Source organism: Phycodurus eques, chromosome 3 (genome assembly GCF_024500275.1).
Source record: "Phycodurus eques isolate BA_2022a chromosome 3, UOR_Pequ_1.1, whole genome shotgun sequence".
Classification (NCBI taxonomy): domain Eukaryota; kingdom Metazoa; phylum Chordata; class Actinopteri; order Syngnathiformes; family Syngnathidae; genus Phycodurus; species Phycodurus eques.
Genome location: NC_084527.1, coordinates 4,540,641 through 4,556,334, shown reverse-complemented (window position 1 = coordinate 4,556,334; position 15,694 = coordinate 4,540,641). Strand labels below are relative to the sequence as shown.

Below are 15,694 nucleotides of genomic sequence, written 5' to 3'. Positions count from 1 at the left end.
GTCTACATGCATTGCTTCACCCTTTGTGTTCAAATATCCGTTACTTAAAGGGTTATGCCACCGCGACACCGATGCTATTCGTTAGCTCATCAATGGTGTTTGGCATTGTTTGTTAGCATTAAGATGAGCGGGCTAAGGCAAAGCTCCAGTTGGTGGTGGTTTTAAAAACACAATGTGTAATTCCAACCATCAGATTTTGAGAAACATTTCCCATAGGAAATAATGGAACTAGATATCCCAGCATAAACCTCCAAACCCGTTTTTAATATTCTTGACTGTCACACAAGTGTACAAAGAAGCGAACCATTGTAAATTGTAGAAACACTTAATTAACGTTGTTAGGTTGCACATGATCTCACTGGGCAAAAGGTATTGGGACATGCCTAAAGCTTACAATGTGAGTCAACTTATTCCTCGAGTGTAGATTCTTCTGATGTTCTTTTAACACACCTTGTTAAGGCTGATCCTTCTTTTGAATAGGTGTTGCAACAACAAAAAAAGCCAAAGGAAAAGCAAAACATGCACAATGTTAATCCATTACTGATGAACTGAGGTATGCTGAAGACGTTCTGATGTCATTCGTATGTCGTTGCGATGTCATTCTGATGTCAGCCGTCTTGGAATAAGTGTTGCAAAAAAAAAAAAGAAACCAAAGAAAAAGCTAAACATAGGCATAGTTAGTGTGATTGCAGAGGAATATATTGAACTGATAATCATGGTCAAATTCTGCATGGTAGCACTTAGTTCAGGAATTCCGGACACGTCAGAAATTCAAGACTCTGGAAAGTTTGATTGTGGATGACGATGAGAATCACGTTCATCCAAATTGGAAGGACAGTAATGTAGAGCTATTCAGTTTACACTAAATGAATGATTCATGTGGAAAATTGGGATTGTGGTTACACGTGTGTGGGGACACTGTAAGGGGAGGGTACATTCTTATCACTATATAAGAATTCGAAGGACCCATGATGTGGTGAGGCCCAACGTGAAAAAGAAAATGTAAAAGAATCTCATGGTCGCAAATCTCGTATATGTTTGCATTGGACTTTTGATCACAATATCATTAATACCAATTTATTTGTCAAGTAATCGGGACTTCAAATTCAAAGGGACTTCGAACGATCCGCATCAGAGTACATTGTGACTTCAAGTCTAAATGACAAAAAAGTGACATCACCCTCTGTCTTTATCTTCGACAGATGCCGGGAAACAACAGGCGGCTCAAGAGGCAGTAAGAAAAGCATCCACACTGCGTCGCCCACCTGCACGCACAGGGGAGGCCCTTTCATGTAAGAGCTGCTATGTGTTAAGACTCGGCCAGTAAGAAAAGGCTGCTGTGGATGTAAATGACTTTTTTCTGTTTTCTAGCCTGTCTCAACTGCAGCCGAATCACAGCAATGAATGACAGGCTGAGCTCGCTGGAGGCAAAGGTTTGTGCACTCATGCAAGCTCAGATTTTGAAGTGTGTGAGTAAATGTGTTTCCCATCACCAGGTCCAAGTACTCACCGCCTTGCCATCCGTATCGCAACGGCACCCTCTGTCTAGAGGAAGAGTTACACCTGAGAGCGCCTTACTGTTGGGGGGGGCCGCGGCTGCTCCGGGGGCTCCCGGTGAGCGGGGACCTCCCGGTAGGTATAATTTGCGGACTTCTGTGAATAGCTCTAATGTTAGATTATTGATCCTTGAAATAAGTGAAAGTCCACACATTTAATAATCTTTCACCATCATCAACAACTCTTATTTTGCTCTCTCTACCTGCTCACATGTGCGCTTATTATATATCCTATTTCCTCCTCTCCACATACACTCATTTCCTCCAGTCTGACAAAGAGAGTCATTTGAGGTGCACGCTTACAGAGCTCAAGGCAAGCACTTCACCTCTTCTTTCCTGGACCTGAGCCGAGACCTGGCTCCTGCAAAACAATTGAACGCATGAACCCTGCCGCAACGAACGATAACACGGCCTAGACAAGAAGGAACAATCGTTGAGTTCCTCACATCAAATTATTAACTAGAAATTGATCAAATGTGTTTTAATTACAAAAGCGGTATGTCACAGGTCACGTGAATCATTCAAAGAAAGCTCCCAGTTAGGGCAACAATTAGCCTTCCGAACGTAACTTGAATGAGGTGGAAGGAGGTAATTAACAACAACTCAATTAAGTCCTTCTATTCCAGGTCCTCAGGGTGAAAAGGGCTACGATGGTCTTCCGGGCAGAGATGGTAATTTCCACTCACACTTGATATTAAACCCAAATCATATCGTCTTTATGATTAGTGATGACTGTCTTGGCCTCTAAGGGAAAGCAGGATCTCGAGGCTTGCCAGGTCCCGTTGGGCCTCGGGGTGAAGCGGGCGCAAGGGGTCCAGCTGGAAGCCCTGGTTTGAAGGGAACCTCAGGACCCGCAGGTCAGACCGGGCCTCACGGAACATACACGCCACAGAATCAGCCTTTTCAGCGGATTTTAAACTTTGTCCTATATTTGTGCAACTTGGAGCGAGAGAGTGTACAGTATTTCTTGCCTCTCAACTTTTGAGGCATTTGATTGCCTCACCGTTAACTAAACACTTGAGGAAACACGACTGAGCTATGAGATCCGTATTTGGGGTGTTTTTCTTTCACTTAAACCACTCGGTCCTCCCAAAAGAAGCGTCAGCTGTAACTAGGAGAGTATTCAGGACAGTTGGTCTGCTAACTTGCTGAATTTGGACCGTTTGTTTCATTTCAGCGGATGGTTGGAAAGAGTGCTTTTTCAGTCGGCATGAAAAGTCAACTTGCGCCGGCACATGCTGCTGCAGCTCACGGTCACCAATCAGAGTATAAACAGAGGAATAAACCTGCTCTATGTATTCAGACCCCGAATAAATCAACTGTAGGAAAAAGTAAATCCACAGGCAGCTGTGACTTGAATGATAATAAAGCAAATAGTGGTGCATGTGTGTCATAACATCTGCTCTCGACGCACGCTGTTATTTCTCCGCTCTGGATCATGAAGGCCTCTGAAATGTGGATGACCCGTGTTGTGAACATGCTGATGGGTAATGACCAGACATTGACCAATTTTTTTTTTTTTTTTTTTTATTTCTTTTTTTTTTACTCTCCCAGGAACGCCATGTGAATTCAACTTAAAATGAATATGAGCTATATGTACACAAATCTCAGGTCCTTATGCTTTCCATGTGGCTCTGATGTTATTGTTTTTCTTTCTTCATTACTTCATAGCCACCCAAAACCAGTGCTACAAATTGTATCCTAAGATATCATTTCCTCATTGTACTTATTTTTTTTAGAAAGATAAACATGGACCTGGACTGTGACCAATATAATACAAAGACAATTTCAAGAGACGTTCATGGGGAAATTGGAATAAATTGAACTTTATGTTATTATAGATTATAATGACAAATGCAAAGATGGCTGAATATATTTTGACATTGTATCTGGTCCAGGTAAGCAGGTCATTTGTATCATTATGCTATATTAAAGCTCAGACGTCCCTCCCATGGTCCCAAATCACCAGAGCTGCTTATGTTCCAACTTTAAGTGAAAATGACCTATATGGGTGTCAAATCGCGGTTATAATAACATTACCTTGCAAAGTAATAATTCTCAGACTGCGCCTGTCAGTTGTTGTAAGGTGAGGTGCCACAGCAAAGAGAAGTGGCCACATTACGTCTTAAATCCAAACAATGATGTCAAATGATGTTATAGTACTGCCTTGTTTCCACCGTTGAAAAGCTGCATGAGAGGGTACGCTACCTCTGATTGGCCCATGCAAGCTTATCCATGTTTAATGTGAATTAGTGCCTGTAACACTTCATTGCAAAGAAAATTGTGCTTATTTGAGTTTCATTAGGGACCGTCCTCCTGTTAATTACAGAAAAACAAAGTCAGTCATGTACACCCCGGGAAGACATTGGCGCAATCATGTATCAACCACAAATTTCATTTTTGGTCCTCCTCTTAACCTCATTGGTGTTATTTATACAAAGATTGATGAGGTATGAAGGTACAAGATAGAAAAACTAAAAACTACAGTCGTGGTTTTAGTAGTGACACTAGCTCTGCTGCTTCAGCATTTTTATTGAATAATATTTGACATGTATCATAAAAAGCACTAAGGGGAAAATGAATCAAATGTGTGGCAATACAGTAGATTAGGGGTTGACAATCCTGGGTTCAGGCCCTCCTATGTGGAGTTTGCATGCTCCTTGCATGGGTTTTCTCCGTGGTTCTCCTCCTACATTCCAAAAGCCTGATACTTTCAATTGTCCATAGGTGAAAATGTCAGGATGTGTCCTGTGATTGGCTGGTGACCAGTACAGGGTGTATCCTGCCTCACGCCCAAAGTCAGCTGGGATAGGCTCCAACTCACCTAAAAAGTCAACGTTTACCATTTCAAATTCAGTACTTCTCTAATTCACTTGGACATTCACAAGCTTCATGCAGTTTAGAAAAAAAGCTCAATTAGAAGAACACCAAATCTAAGTCATTGCCAAAAATGTTTGCCCAAAGCGTACAGACTACAAATATATGCGACTCATTACAACTCATAACTTTCCTTCTGAAATTCAGTCGAGCTAACAATGTAAATTGATTCGATTTTTTTTTTCCCCCCTAGTCACATATAGTCTTAGTCATGGTCACTAGGCTGTTTCCTAGCCAATTTGAGCCAGAGGATTTTATTTGCACTATATATGTCTTTGAGGGGAAATTATTGCGACAATCTTATTTACAACAGTGCCATCTGTGGGTCTGGTGAAGTACAGCCACATTTAGCTGTTAGGCAAAATCACCACCTCTTCCTCCTGTCCTCTTGACCCTAAAGCTGTCTTTATGGTCAGCATCTCTCCCTGTGCGCACACACACACACTGTATTTTCTTTCCTCTCCCCTCTCAGGCCCTCGGGGTCCCCCAGGACTTCCAGGAGAGAGGGGCCTCCCAGGTCCTCCAGGACCACCTGCTCATGCTAGTGCCCGCATCCCCGCGCCAGACAGTAAGAGCCAATCATAAACACTCACCGCGAATGCTGTTACAGTGGGGCCTCCAAACGCAATACATTCCATGACGCCGTTTGATTTCCAAGGAAATAATGGAAATTGATTCAATTCCATCCTAAAATGCCACCATCATAAAGGCAGGAACTTTTTCGACAAGACAAATAAAATCTCATCTGTAGTTTGGACTAGCTAAGGTGCCCTCATGTTCTGACATAATGAGATTATCGTGAACCTGGCACCCGCCCATCCACGCACATTATCACACTGCATCTCACAATGTGCTTGCCAACGTGGGTTCTCAGACAGGGTAAAGGATGTTTTTATGCTGCTTTCATCCAATGAAAGTTGCAGGCTAGATCCTAAACAAAAGGAAGAGGAAGAAAATTGTCACTTTAAATTTTAAGACTTTTTAAAAGCCTTTTTAAGTGCTACCTGCCCCATTTTGCCGCCGTGCCAAGTAGAACAGACTCAAAAGGCGGTAGAGATTGAAGGCAAGGGACGGTGTGAGATTGACACAGACTTTACATGCTGTGATGAGAACCTGTCCAGCTCTGATGTCACTCAACTGCTTCCAGATGTAGGCTCCTCACTCCTCTCAACGTCAATGCATCAGCACCTTTTATTTGTTGATTCACTGTTTTAAAAAATTCTAAGTACTGATTTGTCAGCGTGAGCTTCCTTTGTAGGTATTAGGGTTGGCGTGATGAGACCGGGAGCCGTTTCTTTCACTTCAAAGGAACAGCAGGGAATGTCGGGACGGGAAGGAGGGCGGGCCATTCTGTGCTGACCTTACTTGGGAAAACACCAGTTTATTTGGCTTATATGTATCCACGAGGGGGATATAATGTCCCTCTTGTGGACCGCTGGTGCTTAAAACTTGCACCGAGTGTGTTACAAATGATGACAAGCACTGTTCACCTGGAGGTGGAGTTGTTCAAGATCACACTTTGAAAATACAAAGAGCAGACATGCAGACATTACAGAGCGACAACTGGCCTGGTTTGGATGTCTAACTCAATTGGAGACCTTCAATGATTTTCAGATGGGTGATGTTTCCTGTCATCATTCCTCCTTCTCGTCTGTCTCTCCCTGAAATCAAAAACTCGAATTGGATCTGTGCTGTTTCATCTCCAAGACCCTCTGGACTTCCTCTCACTCATACTTTCGTGTCCTTTTCGGTCCAGTCTGTGCTGTTTCACAAAGCAAGCTACTTTTTTAATGAATGAAAATGAGTGATTAACTGTTCTTAGACACATTAGTATTGTTATTTGGCTTTCCTATACTCACAAGGTTGATTGCTGGAAAACTCCATTGAACTCCATTTCCTTTGACAATGTCAGATATGTTTAAATTCAACCAGTCAATTCATTATTGGGGTTGTAGTTTGCAGAACTGTACTGCATCATACTGAGAGCTGCCCCTTAGAATTTGGACTCTCATATAATTAATCGACGTAACTAAAATATCAGACTTGATCAAAATCAAAACAGAATTTTAGATGTTCAAGCTTGCGCAATTTAATCACTGGAATTATTTGTGACACGGGGCTATTTTGTGGAATAGAGAGGTATAGCATTTGTATTGGATTTGTACAGTCGTGGACAAACACTTTATCAGGGAACAAATCTTATTTGAGAATATTTTACATGTCCACTGAAAAGTTTTAAAGACTAATTGGGAAACAAATCTGATTCATGCACAGTTTACAATTGACCCTACTTCAGAACTGCAATTCATTCAACGATACCAATGTTTGGGGGGTAACTGATCATTCAAATATCATAGAAACTATTACCACAATAGTCGCTTTCCTTTAACATCTCTTTCATTTTATTTCCAGATAGTGGAAAGGACCCCTTCTTCACCAACACTTTCCATGATTCCACACCAGGACCTCAGGGACCCCCTGGACCGCTTGGTTAGTGTCTTTTTTTTTTTTTTGCTGCATAAAAGGAATGGAACTGGACAGGAGGGTTTACTCTTTCAAATACATGCAGCAATACACAGCCCAAAACCTTGGCCAAATTTGGAATTGGAGTTCATTTTTTAGGTATGACTGTACACAGCAGGTATTGTCAGTGATCTCATATTGACAAGAGGCCCAGCATTTCACATTCCCTGCCATACATACTTTGTTCCAAAATGTGTATATCTCAGAATTACCTGAGATCAGCTCAGTTATATTATTATACAACAGCTCCATAAATCATCCAAAAAAGAATTTATTGAACACTCAGCAGCCATGACATTAGTTACACCTGCACAATCATCCATCATCCAGCTCATGTAGCTCTAATGTAACCAAAATATTAGAAACTCTTCATTATGATCCGGTGCTGTTCTACACAGCCACAATAATAAACATATTGATACAGACGCAGCTCTTTGAAACAGTCAACGTAAGCCGAGCATCTTTGCACAAATGTACCGAAAGAACTGCATTTGTGTTTTAATATTGACTCGAGGACATTTCATGCTTGATGTCCAATTTTTTCAGGTCCCACAGGTCCAAAAGGCCCAGCAGGACCTCCTGGCCCACAGGGACAGAACGTAAGCTTGCTGACAGACACCAAATTAGAAAAGGAGTTGTTGTAACTTTGGCTGTTTATCTTGACAGGGTAAACCTGGCACACCTGGAACACAGGGTCCTATGGGGCCAAAGGGAGAGCGTGGGGAAAGAGTTAAGTACCAGTGATTCTATTCAGCAGCTTTTCTCTTTGTTCATCCTTCATGCTGAAACAAAACGGTGTGCTACATTTTGGATTCAGGGTCCATCAGGTTACCCGGGAGATAGGGGCTTCAGGGGCGAGCCGGTAAGCCAACCCCAACCCCAACCTCCGTTTTTAGGATTATGAGCATCGTGATAATTGTCTCTTTGAAACGTAATGAAACTATTTCATTGTCGTTAAGTCACACTCTGTTGTCCAATTCTTTTTCAGGGCTCACCGGGTCCCAAAGGAGAGTCTGGAGAGAAGGGCTTACCGGTGAGGAAGTAGCTCATTTAGTGGTCGTGTACAAGCACATTTGGTTGGGGAAAAAAGCCCGGTTTTTGCTTTTAAGAACTATTTTAATATCCCCTTGTTAAGTATTAGATTTCCTCTGTCTGTCTAATCCTTCTTTTTCTTTGACCTCTTTTTCATTTTACAAGAGCAATCTAAATGTAAGATATTTTCTATTCAGGATAAGTGTATAGGCTAGATGTTTTCTTGTCCTCTCATGTCTTCTCACCCACCATGTGTTTTTTTTTGTTTGTTTTTTTTGTACATGTGATTTCAGCTGGTGAACCGTATGCGTTTGTGTGTGGGGAAAGTCAGTCTTTATGCGTTTTTGTGTTGTTGGTCCTCGGGGTGCGCTCCGGACTGCGGCCCCCCGTCATGACACTGTCCTTTTGACCCTGAAGCTGTCTTGACTCCCTCTGCAAGCTATGGCTACCTTTCACAGTCACTTTGGCAGCATCTGACTTTGGCATATATGTCAAAATAGCATCACCACCATCAATCCTGTTGCAAGAATACACAACAACCAAGACAGAGAGGAGAAGGCTGAATCCTTGAGTACATTGACTAAATTCATGATCTTCTAAATTGATCGTCTTCTCTCTTAAGAATCAATCATGTTTGGTGTAACAAATGAAAGTAAATGCATGAGATGCATATGCCAAATCATTCCATTTATGTGTCAGTCGTGGATTCTGTTGGGTTCAGAGGTGTTGTGGAGTGGATACAGCTACCCTCTTTTATCCCATCTTGCAAAAGACTCATTTTCTGCATGTCGATATTAACAAGCGCATAACAAGGCTGCTACATTGAAGTTAGGCAAAGTTCCCCCACATTATACTACATTTGTTTCTGCTTTAAATTACTCAGTCTGCATTGGCTGAAGGTTTTTTACAACAAACATAAACCATTGCCATTTCTGTCTGACTAATCCGAACATTTTAACCATGCAACCTCCCATTTGCATGCCTTCTTTTTGGGATGATGAATTACGTTTTAAAGTAACTCACAAAACCATTGCCTTACGTTTAAACCCAAAAAGTGTCTGACAAGATTTGAATGTACACTGACTGGACACGCTCTTCGGTACTCTTGCATACTCCCTGCACACTGCAAACTGAAGAGCTATAGCAACAAACATTTACAGCACTTGACATTTTTTTTTAGGTCTTTAAACACACTTTTGAAAACGATAAACACATGTAAACACATACAATACTGTATATTATATAATATGTAGAGAGAGCAAGAGCAATGGATCACGCAAAGATTTTGTACACAGGATAAACAAATAGAGTAACAACTGTAAATCCACAATATAGCGGGACCGCGAAGCGTGAACTGCGATATAGCGGGGATTTACTATACTGTACATATATGAAAATGTTATTATAATTTATATAATAAATTATATAATTGTGTGGGGATATAAGAAGGGATAATGGGATCAATTTTTATCTCATTATCTTGGTGTACCTCATGAAGTATCCAGTGAATGCACAGTATGCAGAGCATACTGGCATCTCTCAGCCAGATGGGAATTTTATGACCACAATAAGATCAAATATGCAGTGGTGCTGAAAATCCTTTCCTGACTGCGTTGCAGAAAGAAACAATAATGCATACGTAGCATGAGCACATCTAAATCCTGGAAGAGTTTGGTCCAGGTGTGTCAAACGTGTGACTGCTGTGACGTGCATGCTGCTGTTGTCCCGCCCAGCATGGCAGACACTGGCGTCATACTGTAGCAGCATGGCCAGAGAATGAGGGAGATGCAGAGACACGTAGGAAGCAGACAATGCTGGACAGATGTGTGGACTGTTTAACCTTCTAACTTCTGAACTGTACTGAGGGGGGGGGGGGGGGGGGGGGGGACCGCAAATGGCCTGCATCTTGGCGAGCAGTTCTTAAGCTTGCGCTCCTAACCATGACGGCTGTATCTATCTTCACAGGGGGACGGAATACATCAGATCAGAGAGGCGCTGAAGATCTTAGCTGAGAGGGTTTTAATCCTCGAGACTATGATCGGTATTCATGGTGAGTAGGAGGCCTGAGGCAGGGTCAGTGTAAGGCAGGGGTCAAGGTAGGGGGCTCAAAATCCCACTGCACCGCTTGCTACCGGGACAGGGAGTGGGAACAGTCACGAGCAGCCCCCAGGACGCAGGCTGGTGTTTCCACACCCCCTCACACAGCACCCCCTGTCACTGCTCTCTGATAGGACTTTAGCTCGCAGATGTTCCGCGACTTGCAGGCTGAACTTGAGCTTCTGGCTCGTAGGGTGACGCTGCTGGAGGCTATCATCTGGCCAGGTAACGATGAGACATCCTCACCCACCGCTCTGCTGGCCCTCAAATAGACACACACACACACACACACAAGAAAAAGAAAACATCCAGTCTAGAAAACCGAGGGAGTCTTGGAAGCATGACATGACAGATTCTGAACTTTTAGAACTGTGGAATCTTGATGCAGTTACTTTCAAGTACTGTAGATGTTTTGTAGTAATGCAATTTTGTGTACAATTGTCATTTCGGGGAGACTTTTACGATCAAGCAAAGATATTGCTCTTAATTCATGAAAAACGTTGTGGGTTAATGTGTTTCAGTGTATATCTCATGTGCTAGTCTGGAGAGTAGTGTTGCAACATTTGGATTGAAAGACAACATATCAAACACTTACTCTCACAAACACATCAATGCTGTAGTCATGAAGCAAAATTACTATTTGCTCAAAGAAAACAAAAAATTTTGCATTGCTTGTGAGGATTTAGATGATTTTTTTTTTTTCTTCTTTAATCATCTTCGTTTTGAGACTGTCAATAACTTGAAACGCTTGGTCACAGACAACCACTATGTATCCCACCAGATATCTTGATTTGTCATAAATTCTCTTACACACTTGGATGAAAGCACAAAAAAAGAGTGTACTTGCGCTTCCTAGTGCGGAAGACCCTTTGATCCCTTCTAAGACAAGACAGGACGGGCAAAGTAATGTAATAAAAAAAAAAAAAATGTGTCCAATCAAAATGTGCCCATGCCTATGGTAACTCCAGTTAAGTGAGATAAAGACAACAGCGCACACGTGGTCAAACACAGTGCTGGGCAGGGAGGCCCTGTTCCAACTGCTTTCTTTCTTCAACAGAACCTGATCTAGGCTCTGCGGATGGACCCTTTGGCACAGCCTCCCCTAGTTTCTACAGAGATAAGCGTGCAGGTCCGCTTCCATATCGACTTGCTTCTCCTCTGTCCTCCGACACCAAGGTTCGAGGGAAGTAACCCACCCTCCCCCCACCCCGAGGACTGCAGTCTGGGTTGGCTCCCCTTCCTATAGGTCGCATCAGCACTCCACGCGTATTTGATAGCCTTTTTGAGGGGGCTTTCCTGTCAGATTTCGGTCGGGGGACACCTCAGGGAAATGCCAATGATACTCCACCATGTCCTCCTGCACCTGTGACAACTTGTTTGACATCCCCCGTCACCATAACCTCTTCCAGCTGCAGCTGCCCGCCTCTCACACCTTTGACAAAAGGAAGCTCCGAATTACCTGTGGTGCTCCTCGGCCCACACGTCGGGGCGATCGGGGTCCATTTGTCGAGATGTAACATAAGAGACTGGACTCGCTTTTGTAATTCTTTCTCAATGTAACAGAAATGCCATGAGATCTCATTATTTAAGTATATTGAGCAAGTACAATTTGCAGAACTACACAGATAAACTTCTATTATTCATTTTGCTATATCTCTTATATTGTTAAACTCAGTGTTATGTAGTGCACTGAAAAACAGTCGTCGCTACTTCAGTTGAGATGTGTTGCTATATGTGAGTGTGACGTGTTTTCCAAGTAAAATACACACTGAAAAAGTGATCCAATATACTAAAACATATTTACATTTTTTTTTTTGCATATCCTATGATCCAATGGATTTGATTTAATTCTGAAAATAATTGAGAAAAAAACTCAACACAGGAAATGGCAAAACTGGAACCACTGATGTTGGTGCTGTCATGGAAGACTTTTTTTTTTTTTAAATCATCGTAAATCAAATTTATTGTGAAGTATTTAAAATTGTCTATGGTAGTTTCTTTTGTATGCTGTCGTATAACCAGTTCCTATTTTGAATTTTTATTTCCTGCAAATGTGTTAGTGCTAATATAATCCTGTCTCCTGATCATCGCTGTAATAAAACAATGTTCACTGTTTTTTTTTTTTAAAAAACATGTTACGTCACATTGCATCAGCACAAAATGCTAACATGACTTCATATTCTGAGACATTCACTCTGAAATAGGGATGGGCGCAATTGGTGAATGAATTAGCTATTTTATTATGTTGATTGTGTGGAATGGATAAATGAGTCCAACCCATTTGAGGAGGACTTGATCTGTTTCTCAGCGAACACAAGAATAGACTTCACACTTATGATTAAGACTCACTTGTGGCAGAATTTTTGTGAATTTATCAGTGACCTGCACACGTGCATTTTTAAGTGTAGCATCTCATAGAAAGTATGGATGCTGAATGGGAACTCAGGGTGTCTACAAGCAATTAAGGCCAAGTTGGCTCTGTCTTTGCTAGTTTGTGGTCTCAAAACGGCTCACGGTGATGTGAAGTTGAGCTGCATCCATTTTACATTTTTGTCTTCAATGTGGCAATGGCATTTTAACCGCAGTTCCGAACATTCAGAGAGATTCCAAGGCCCCATTGAAATTTAGAAAATAACAATCCATTGATTAAGTGATCATTAATTTTCATTGTGCTTGAAGGAAATGTAGTAAAATTCCTATCCCTAGTCTAAAACAATGTTCAATACAGATTTATTACACATTGGGGGGGGAAAAATGTATGTTGAAGCGCTGCAGAATCCAAATATAAGTCTAATTTGCTGTGTAAAGGCAAACAGTGTTTCAGGCTCCATGTCAGGTGTAGCGTTGAGTCACCTCTGGGCCTTTGGATGGCGTGGTCTTCTTCCCCTTGGCTGTAACCACAGCGTGCTGTCCGACACGGTCATCTATGAGCAAGGAGATAGCGCCACCTAGCTCTTTTGAGGCTGCGAGCGCCACCACAGCTTTTTCTGTGGGAAAGCCCATCTTCTCCAGCTGCTGGAGTCTACCAAGAAACAAGCGTGGTCACCCTCCCGCCAAATCTTAAACCATCATCAATCATGTGCAAGAAAGACAATGTGGGGATTTTTGTAGTTAGTGACCTCAGTGCAGAAACAGATGATTTTGGCACTTCGACTTTTCCATTCACTTCCTCTGGGGCATCCTGTAAGGACGCAAGTATTCCGGCCTTCAGCATCTGTTCTTCCAACATCTCTGCTTCAGACTCTTGCCTCCAGGCAGACGGGGGCTCCTCCCAGCAGTGGTGGTTCGATGTCAAGGGGTCCCTCATGGGAGGTGGTGCTGCACGATCTCCATGTACAAACTGAGACACTGATCTCGACCTTTGAGAGGGAATATATTAAAATAGTAAAACGATCTTAAATATGGTGGAGGTGAGAGTGGATATTCAATGGATGAATGGACTCATACGTCTGTGAGGAGCTGTAGGTTGGCAATCTAATTCTGGATGAAGTGGGAATATACACAGAAGCGGGAATGAAGGTCAGGACATTGGCTTCCTCCAGCTCCTGAAGCATCCCAATGAAACCGTGACTATCTGAAAGGTTTATTAAGATGTGACAGCAATTTGAAAAGAAAAGAAAACTTTTAACGGTTTCACACGGTGATCGAGCAATTGTTTTCTACTTTACAATGGGGATATACATTCGCTGGCAAAGAACTCAAAAAGTGGCTGAAACAGTAGTTATCCTACACATTCTGAAGGCTTGAAACTAAATACAGTATACTGTATGTATTTGTGTTCAGGAACAGAGATAGTCACGAAAATTGTATACAAATGATTATACTGTAACAACTAAACTCAAACTGTGATTACGTAAATAGATCAAATTATGGGAAAATATGCTTATATTATTTACATTGTTAAAATTCACAAAGTCTTTGTGTAAGAGGATTTCACTTGCTTCAAGCATAATATGGTATTATAACTTGAGATTTTATTAATTGTTATGACTAAATTTTGATTAAAATAAGAAATAACATAATTCCAAAGGTATAAGTAGTATACATATGCATTCACTAGTTTGAGGCTGACTGTTCAGAGTCAAATTTTTCATGTCATCCATCGATCGACTTCTGCTTAACCCGAGCTCGGGTTGCGGTGGCAGCAGCTTAAGCAAGGAAGGCCAGACTTCTCTCTCCCCGGTCACTTCATCTCGCTCTTCCGGGGGATCCCGAGGCATTCCCAAGCCAACCGGGTGACGTAAAAGTCTCTCCGGTGTGTCCTGGGTCGTCGCCGGGGCCTCCTCCCAGCGGGATGTGCCTCCTGAATACCTCATCCAGGAGGTATCCTAACGAGAGGCCCGAGCCACCTCATCTGGATTTGGAGGAGCGTGTTGCTTATCATTAATATTACATTCCCATGGAATATTATTTCAAATATTACACGATTTGGTGATATTTTAAAAAAGGATACAGTTATGACCAATGCATATGGCACAGAAATTAAGCAGGGCAGGTGTCCCGGGCAGCACGATCAGACAAAGCAGCAACAGCAACCAGGGTAGAGTCCAAACTGGCAAACAGCCTTGCAGCCGTCGCTTTGTCAAGTGACGGCACTGGGCTGTAAACAATGCCAGATGAATGGCAGCATAGCCACTGACCCGACTGGCCTCAAGGCTGAAGACAAAGATGACCAAGGTGTAAATGAGAGGTAATATGGCCATTGTCAGGGTGGAGAGGGCCACGTAGGCGACTGTGCCCCAGTGTCGCTCCTGACATGGTCCAAGCAAGAGCAGCACAACAACGTCGACCAGCAGAGAAGGCAAATCGTCATGATTGAGAGCGTACAGGAACACATCTACAAGACACAAGGGTTGGGAGAAAAGGAACACTGTTGTTTGCTATGCATAGTGACAGTAAAACTGCAACTAGTATTCAGTACATGAATGGATACCTCTGAAACGTGGAAAGTGTCCACCTGGACCCAAACTGAGACTTGCTTGGGGCCCTGTAGCATACACCAACAAGATAAGTGCAACCAGCACGGTTGTTCCTAGAACGAATCCTGGACGCTCTGATGCGGACCAGATTGAAAATACACGATAACGCATCACCTAAATGACTGGACTGTCTTTTTTGTTTGTTTTGTTTTTGAGGGGGCGTTACACCGTTACACTAGTCTGGAGTGAAGTGGCCATGATGTCGTTTTTCATCGTTGGAACATGAAATCATCTACTACTAGTATCTACTATCGACTGACTACCACAACTAAAAACTGTTCTTGGCAGGAAAATGGTCGTTTGATCTTCTCGCCATGCGTTGATTAGATGTCAAAAAAATGAAGGCAAAAAAAATATCCAGGGCTCAGTAAGAACACTTTTCTGTGTGGTTTGAAAGCTTCGTGTTTTGTTTTTAATACGATGCTTACTTCCGCCTGACGTCAACGCTTCTTCACTGGCAATTGAGTGACAGAGAATGATACTGCCACCTATTGGACATACAGAGACTTACAGCGTAACACAAGTTGCATTTACAGTACCGCAGGCCTGCTGTACTGTATTTAAGGTTTTGGTGGGTCTCAGACGATTTACACATTTCAAAATTGAAGCCTGACTCTTTTAAGTTTGGGA

At 42.4% G+C, this 15,694-nt stretch overlaps 2 protein-coding genes across 11 annotated transcripts in view; one reads left to right on the top strand and one right to left on the bottom strand.

The window, feature by feature from the left end:
* emid1 (EMI domain containing 1) overlaps positions 1 to 12,283 on the top strand; it is a 53,853-nt gene extending 41,570 nt beyond the window's left edge. The window contains exons 4-17 of one of the 8 annotated variants that reach the window (XM_061671589.1): positions 1,203 to 1,292; positions 1,372 to 1,433; positions 1,497 to 1,632; positions 2,183 to 2,227; positions 2,306 to 2,413; positions 4,906 to 5,001; positions 6,846 to 6,923; positions 7,503 to 7,555; positions 7,623 to 7,685; positions 7,774 to 7,818; positions 7,945 to 7,989; positions 8,154 to 8,165; positions 9,954 to 10,038; positions 11,143 to 12,283. In XM_061671589.1, the coding sequence (XP_061527573.1) occupies positions 1,203 to 1,292; positions 1,372 to 1,433; positions 1,497 to 1,632; positions 2,183 to 2,227; positions 2,306 to 2,413; positions 4,906 to 5,001; positions 6,846 to 6,923; positions 7,503 to 7,555; positions 7,623 to 7,685; positions 7,774 to 7,818; positions 7,945 to 7,989; positions 8,154 to 8,165; positions 9,954 to 10,038; positions 11,143 to 11,276 (1,052 nt within the window). In that variant the 3' untranslated portion in view covers positions 11,277 to 12,283. Of the gene's footprint in view, positions 1 to 1,202; positions 1,293 to 1,371; positions 1,434 to 1,496; positions 1,633 to 2,182; positions 2,228 to 2,305; positions 2,414 to 4,905; positions 5,002 to 6,845; positions 6,924 to 7,502; positions 7,556 to 7,622; positions 7,686 to 7,773; positions 7,819 to 7,944; positions 7,990 to 8,153; positions 8,166 to 8,281; positions 9,867 to 9,953; positions 10,039 to 10,219 lie in introns of those variants that run through there. The other 7 variants (XM_061671594.1, XM_061671590.1, XM_061671591.1 and 4 more) reach the window with 7 other exon arrangements.
* Positions 7,024 to 15,498, bottom strand: rhbdd3 (rhomboid domain containing 3). 3 transcript variants are annotated; one of them, XM_061671597.1, is made up of 6 exons: positions 15,019 to 15,498; positions 14,539 to 14,922; positions 13,533 to 13,659; positions 13,205 to 13,444; positions 12,939 to 13,107; positions 7,024 to 10,348 (listed from the first exon to the last, which is right to left on the bottom strand). In XM_061671597.1, the coding sequence occupies exons 1-6, from the start codon at positions 15,173 to 15,175 to the stop codon at positions 10,328 to 10,330; spliced, it is 1,098 nt and encodes a 365-aa protein (XP_061527581.1). In that variant the 5' UTR covers positions 15,176 to 15,498; the 3' UTR covers positions 7,024 to 10,327. The 3 variants fall into 3 exon arrangements, with proteins under 3 accessions (XP_061527581.1, XP_061527582.1, XP_061527584.1); XM_061671598.1 differs by having other exon boundaries at positions 7,024 to 10,342; XM_061671600.1 differs by having other exon boundaries at positions 7,024 to 10,339.
* Positions 15,499 to 15,694: the final 196 nt, after the last annotated feature.

What these genes read in the sequence shown, in the direction of transcription:
- rhbdd3 (XM_061671597.1), bottom strand. Translation starts at nt 15,175, where the DNA reads ATGCGTTATCGTGTATTTTCAATCTGGTCCGCATCAGAGCGTCCAGGA. An exon ending in ACACTTTCCACGTTTCAGAG is followed by an intron (nt 14,923 to 15,018) that starts GTATCCATTCAT and finishes TGTGTCTTGTAG; the next exon opens with ATGTGTTCCTGTACGCTCTC. An exon ending in CGCCATCCAAAGGCCCAGAG is followed by an intron (nt 10,349 to 12,938) that starts GTGACTCAACGC and finishes TGTCTATTTGAG; the next exon opens with GGCCAGCAGAGCGGTGGGTG.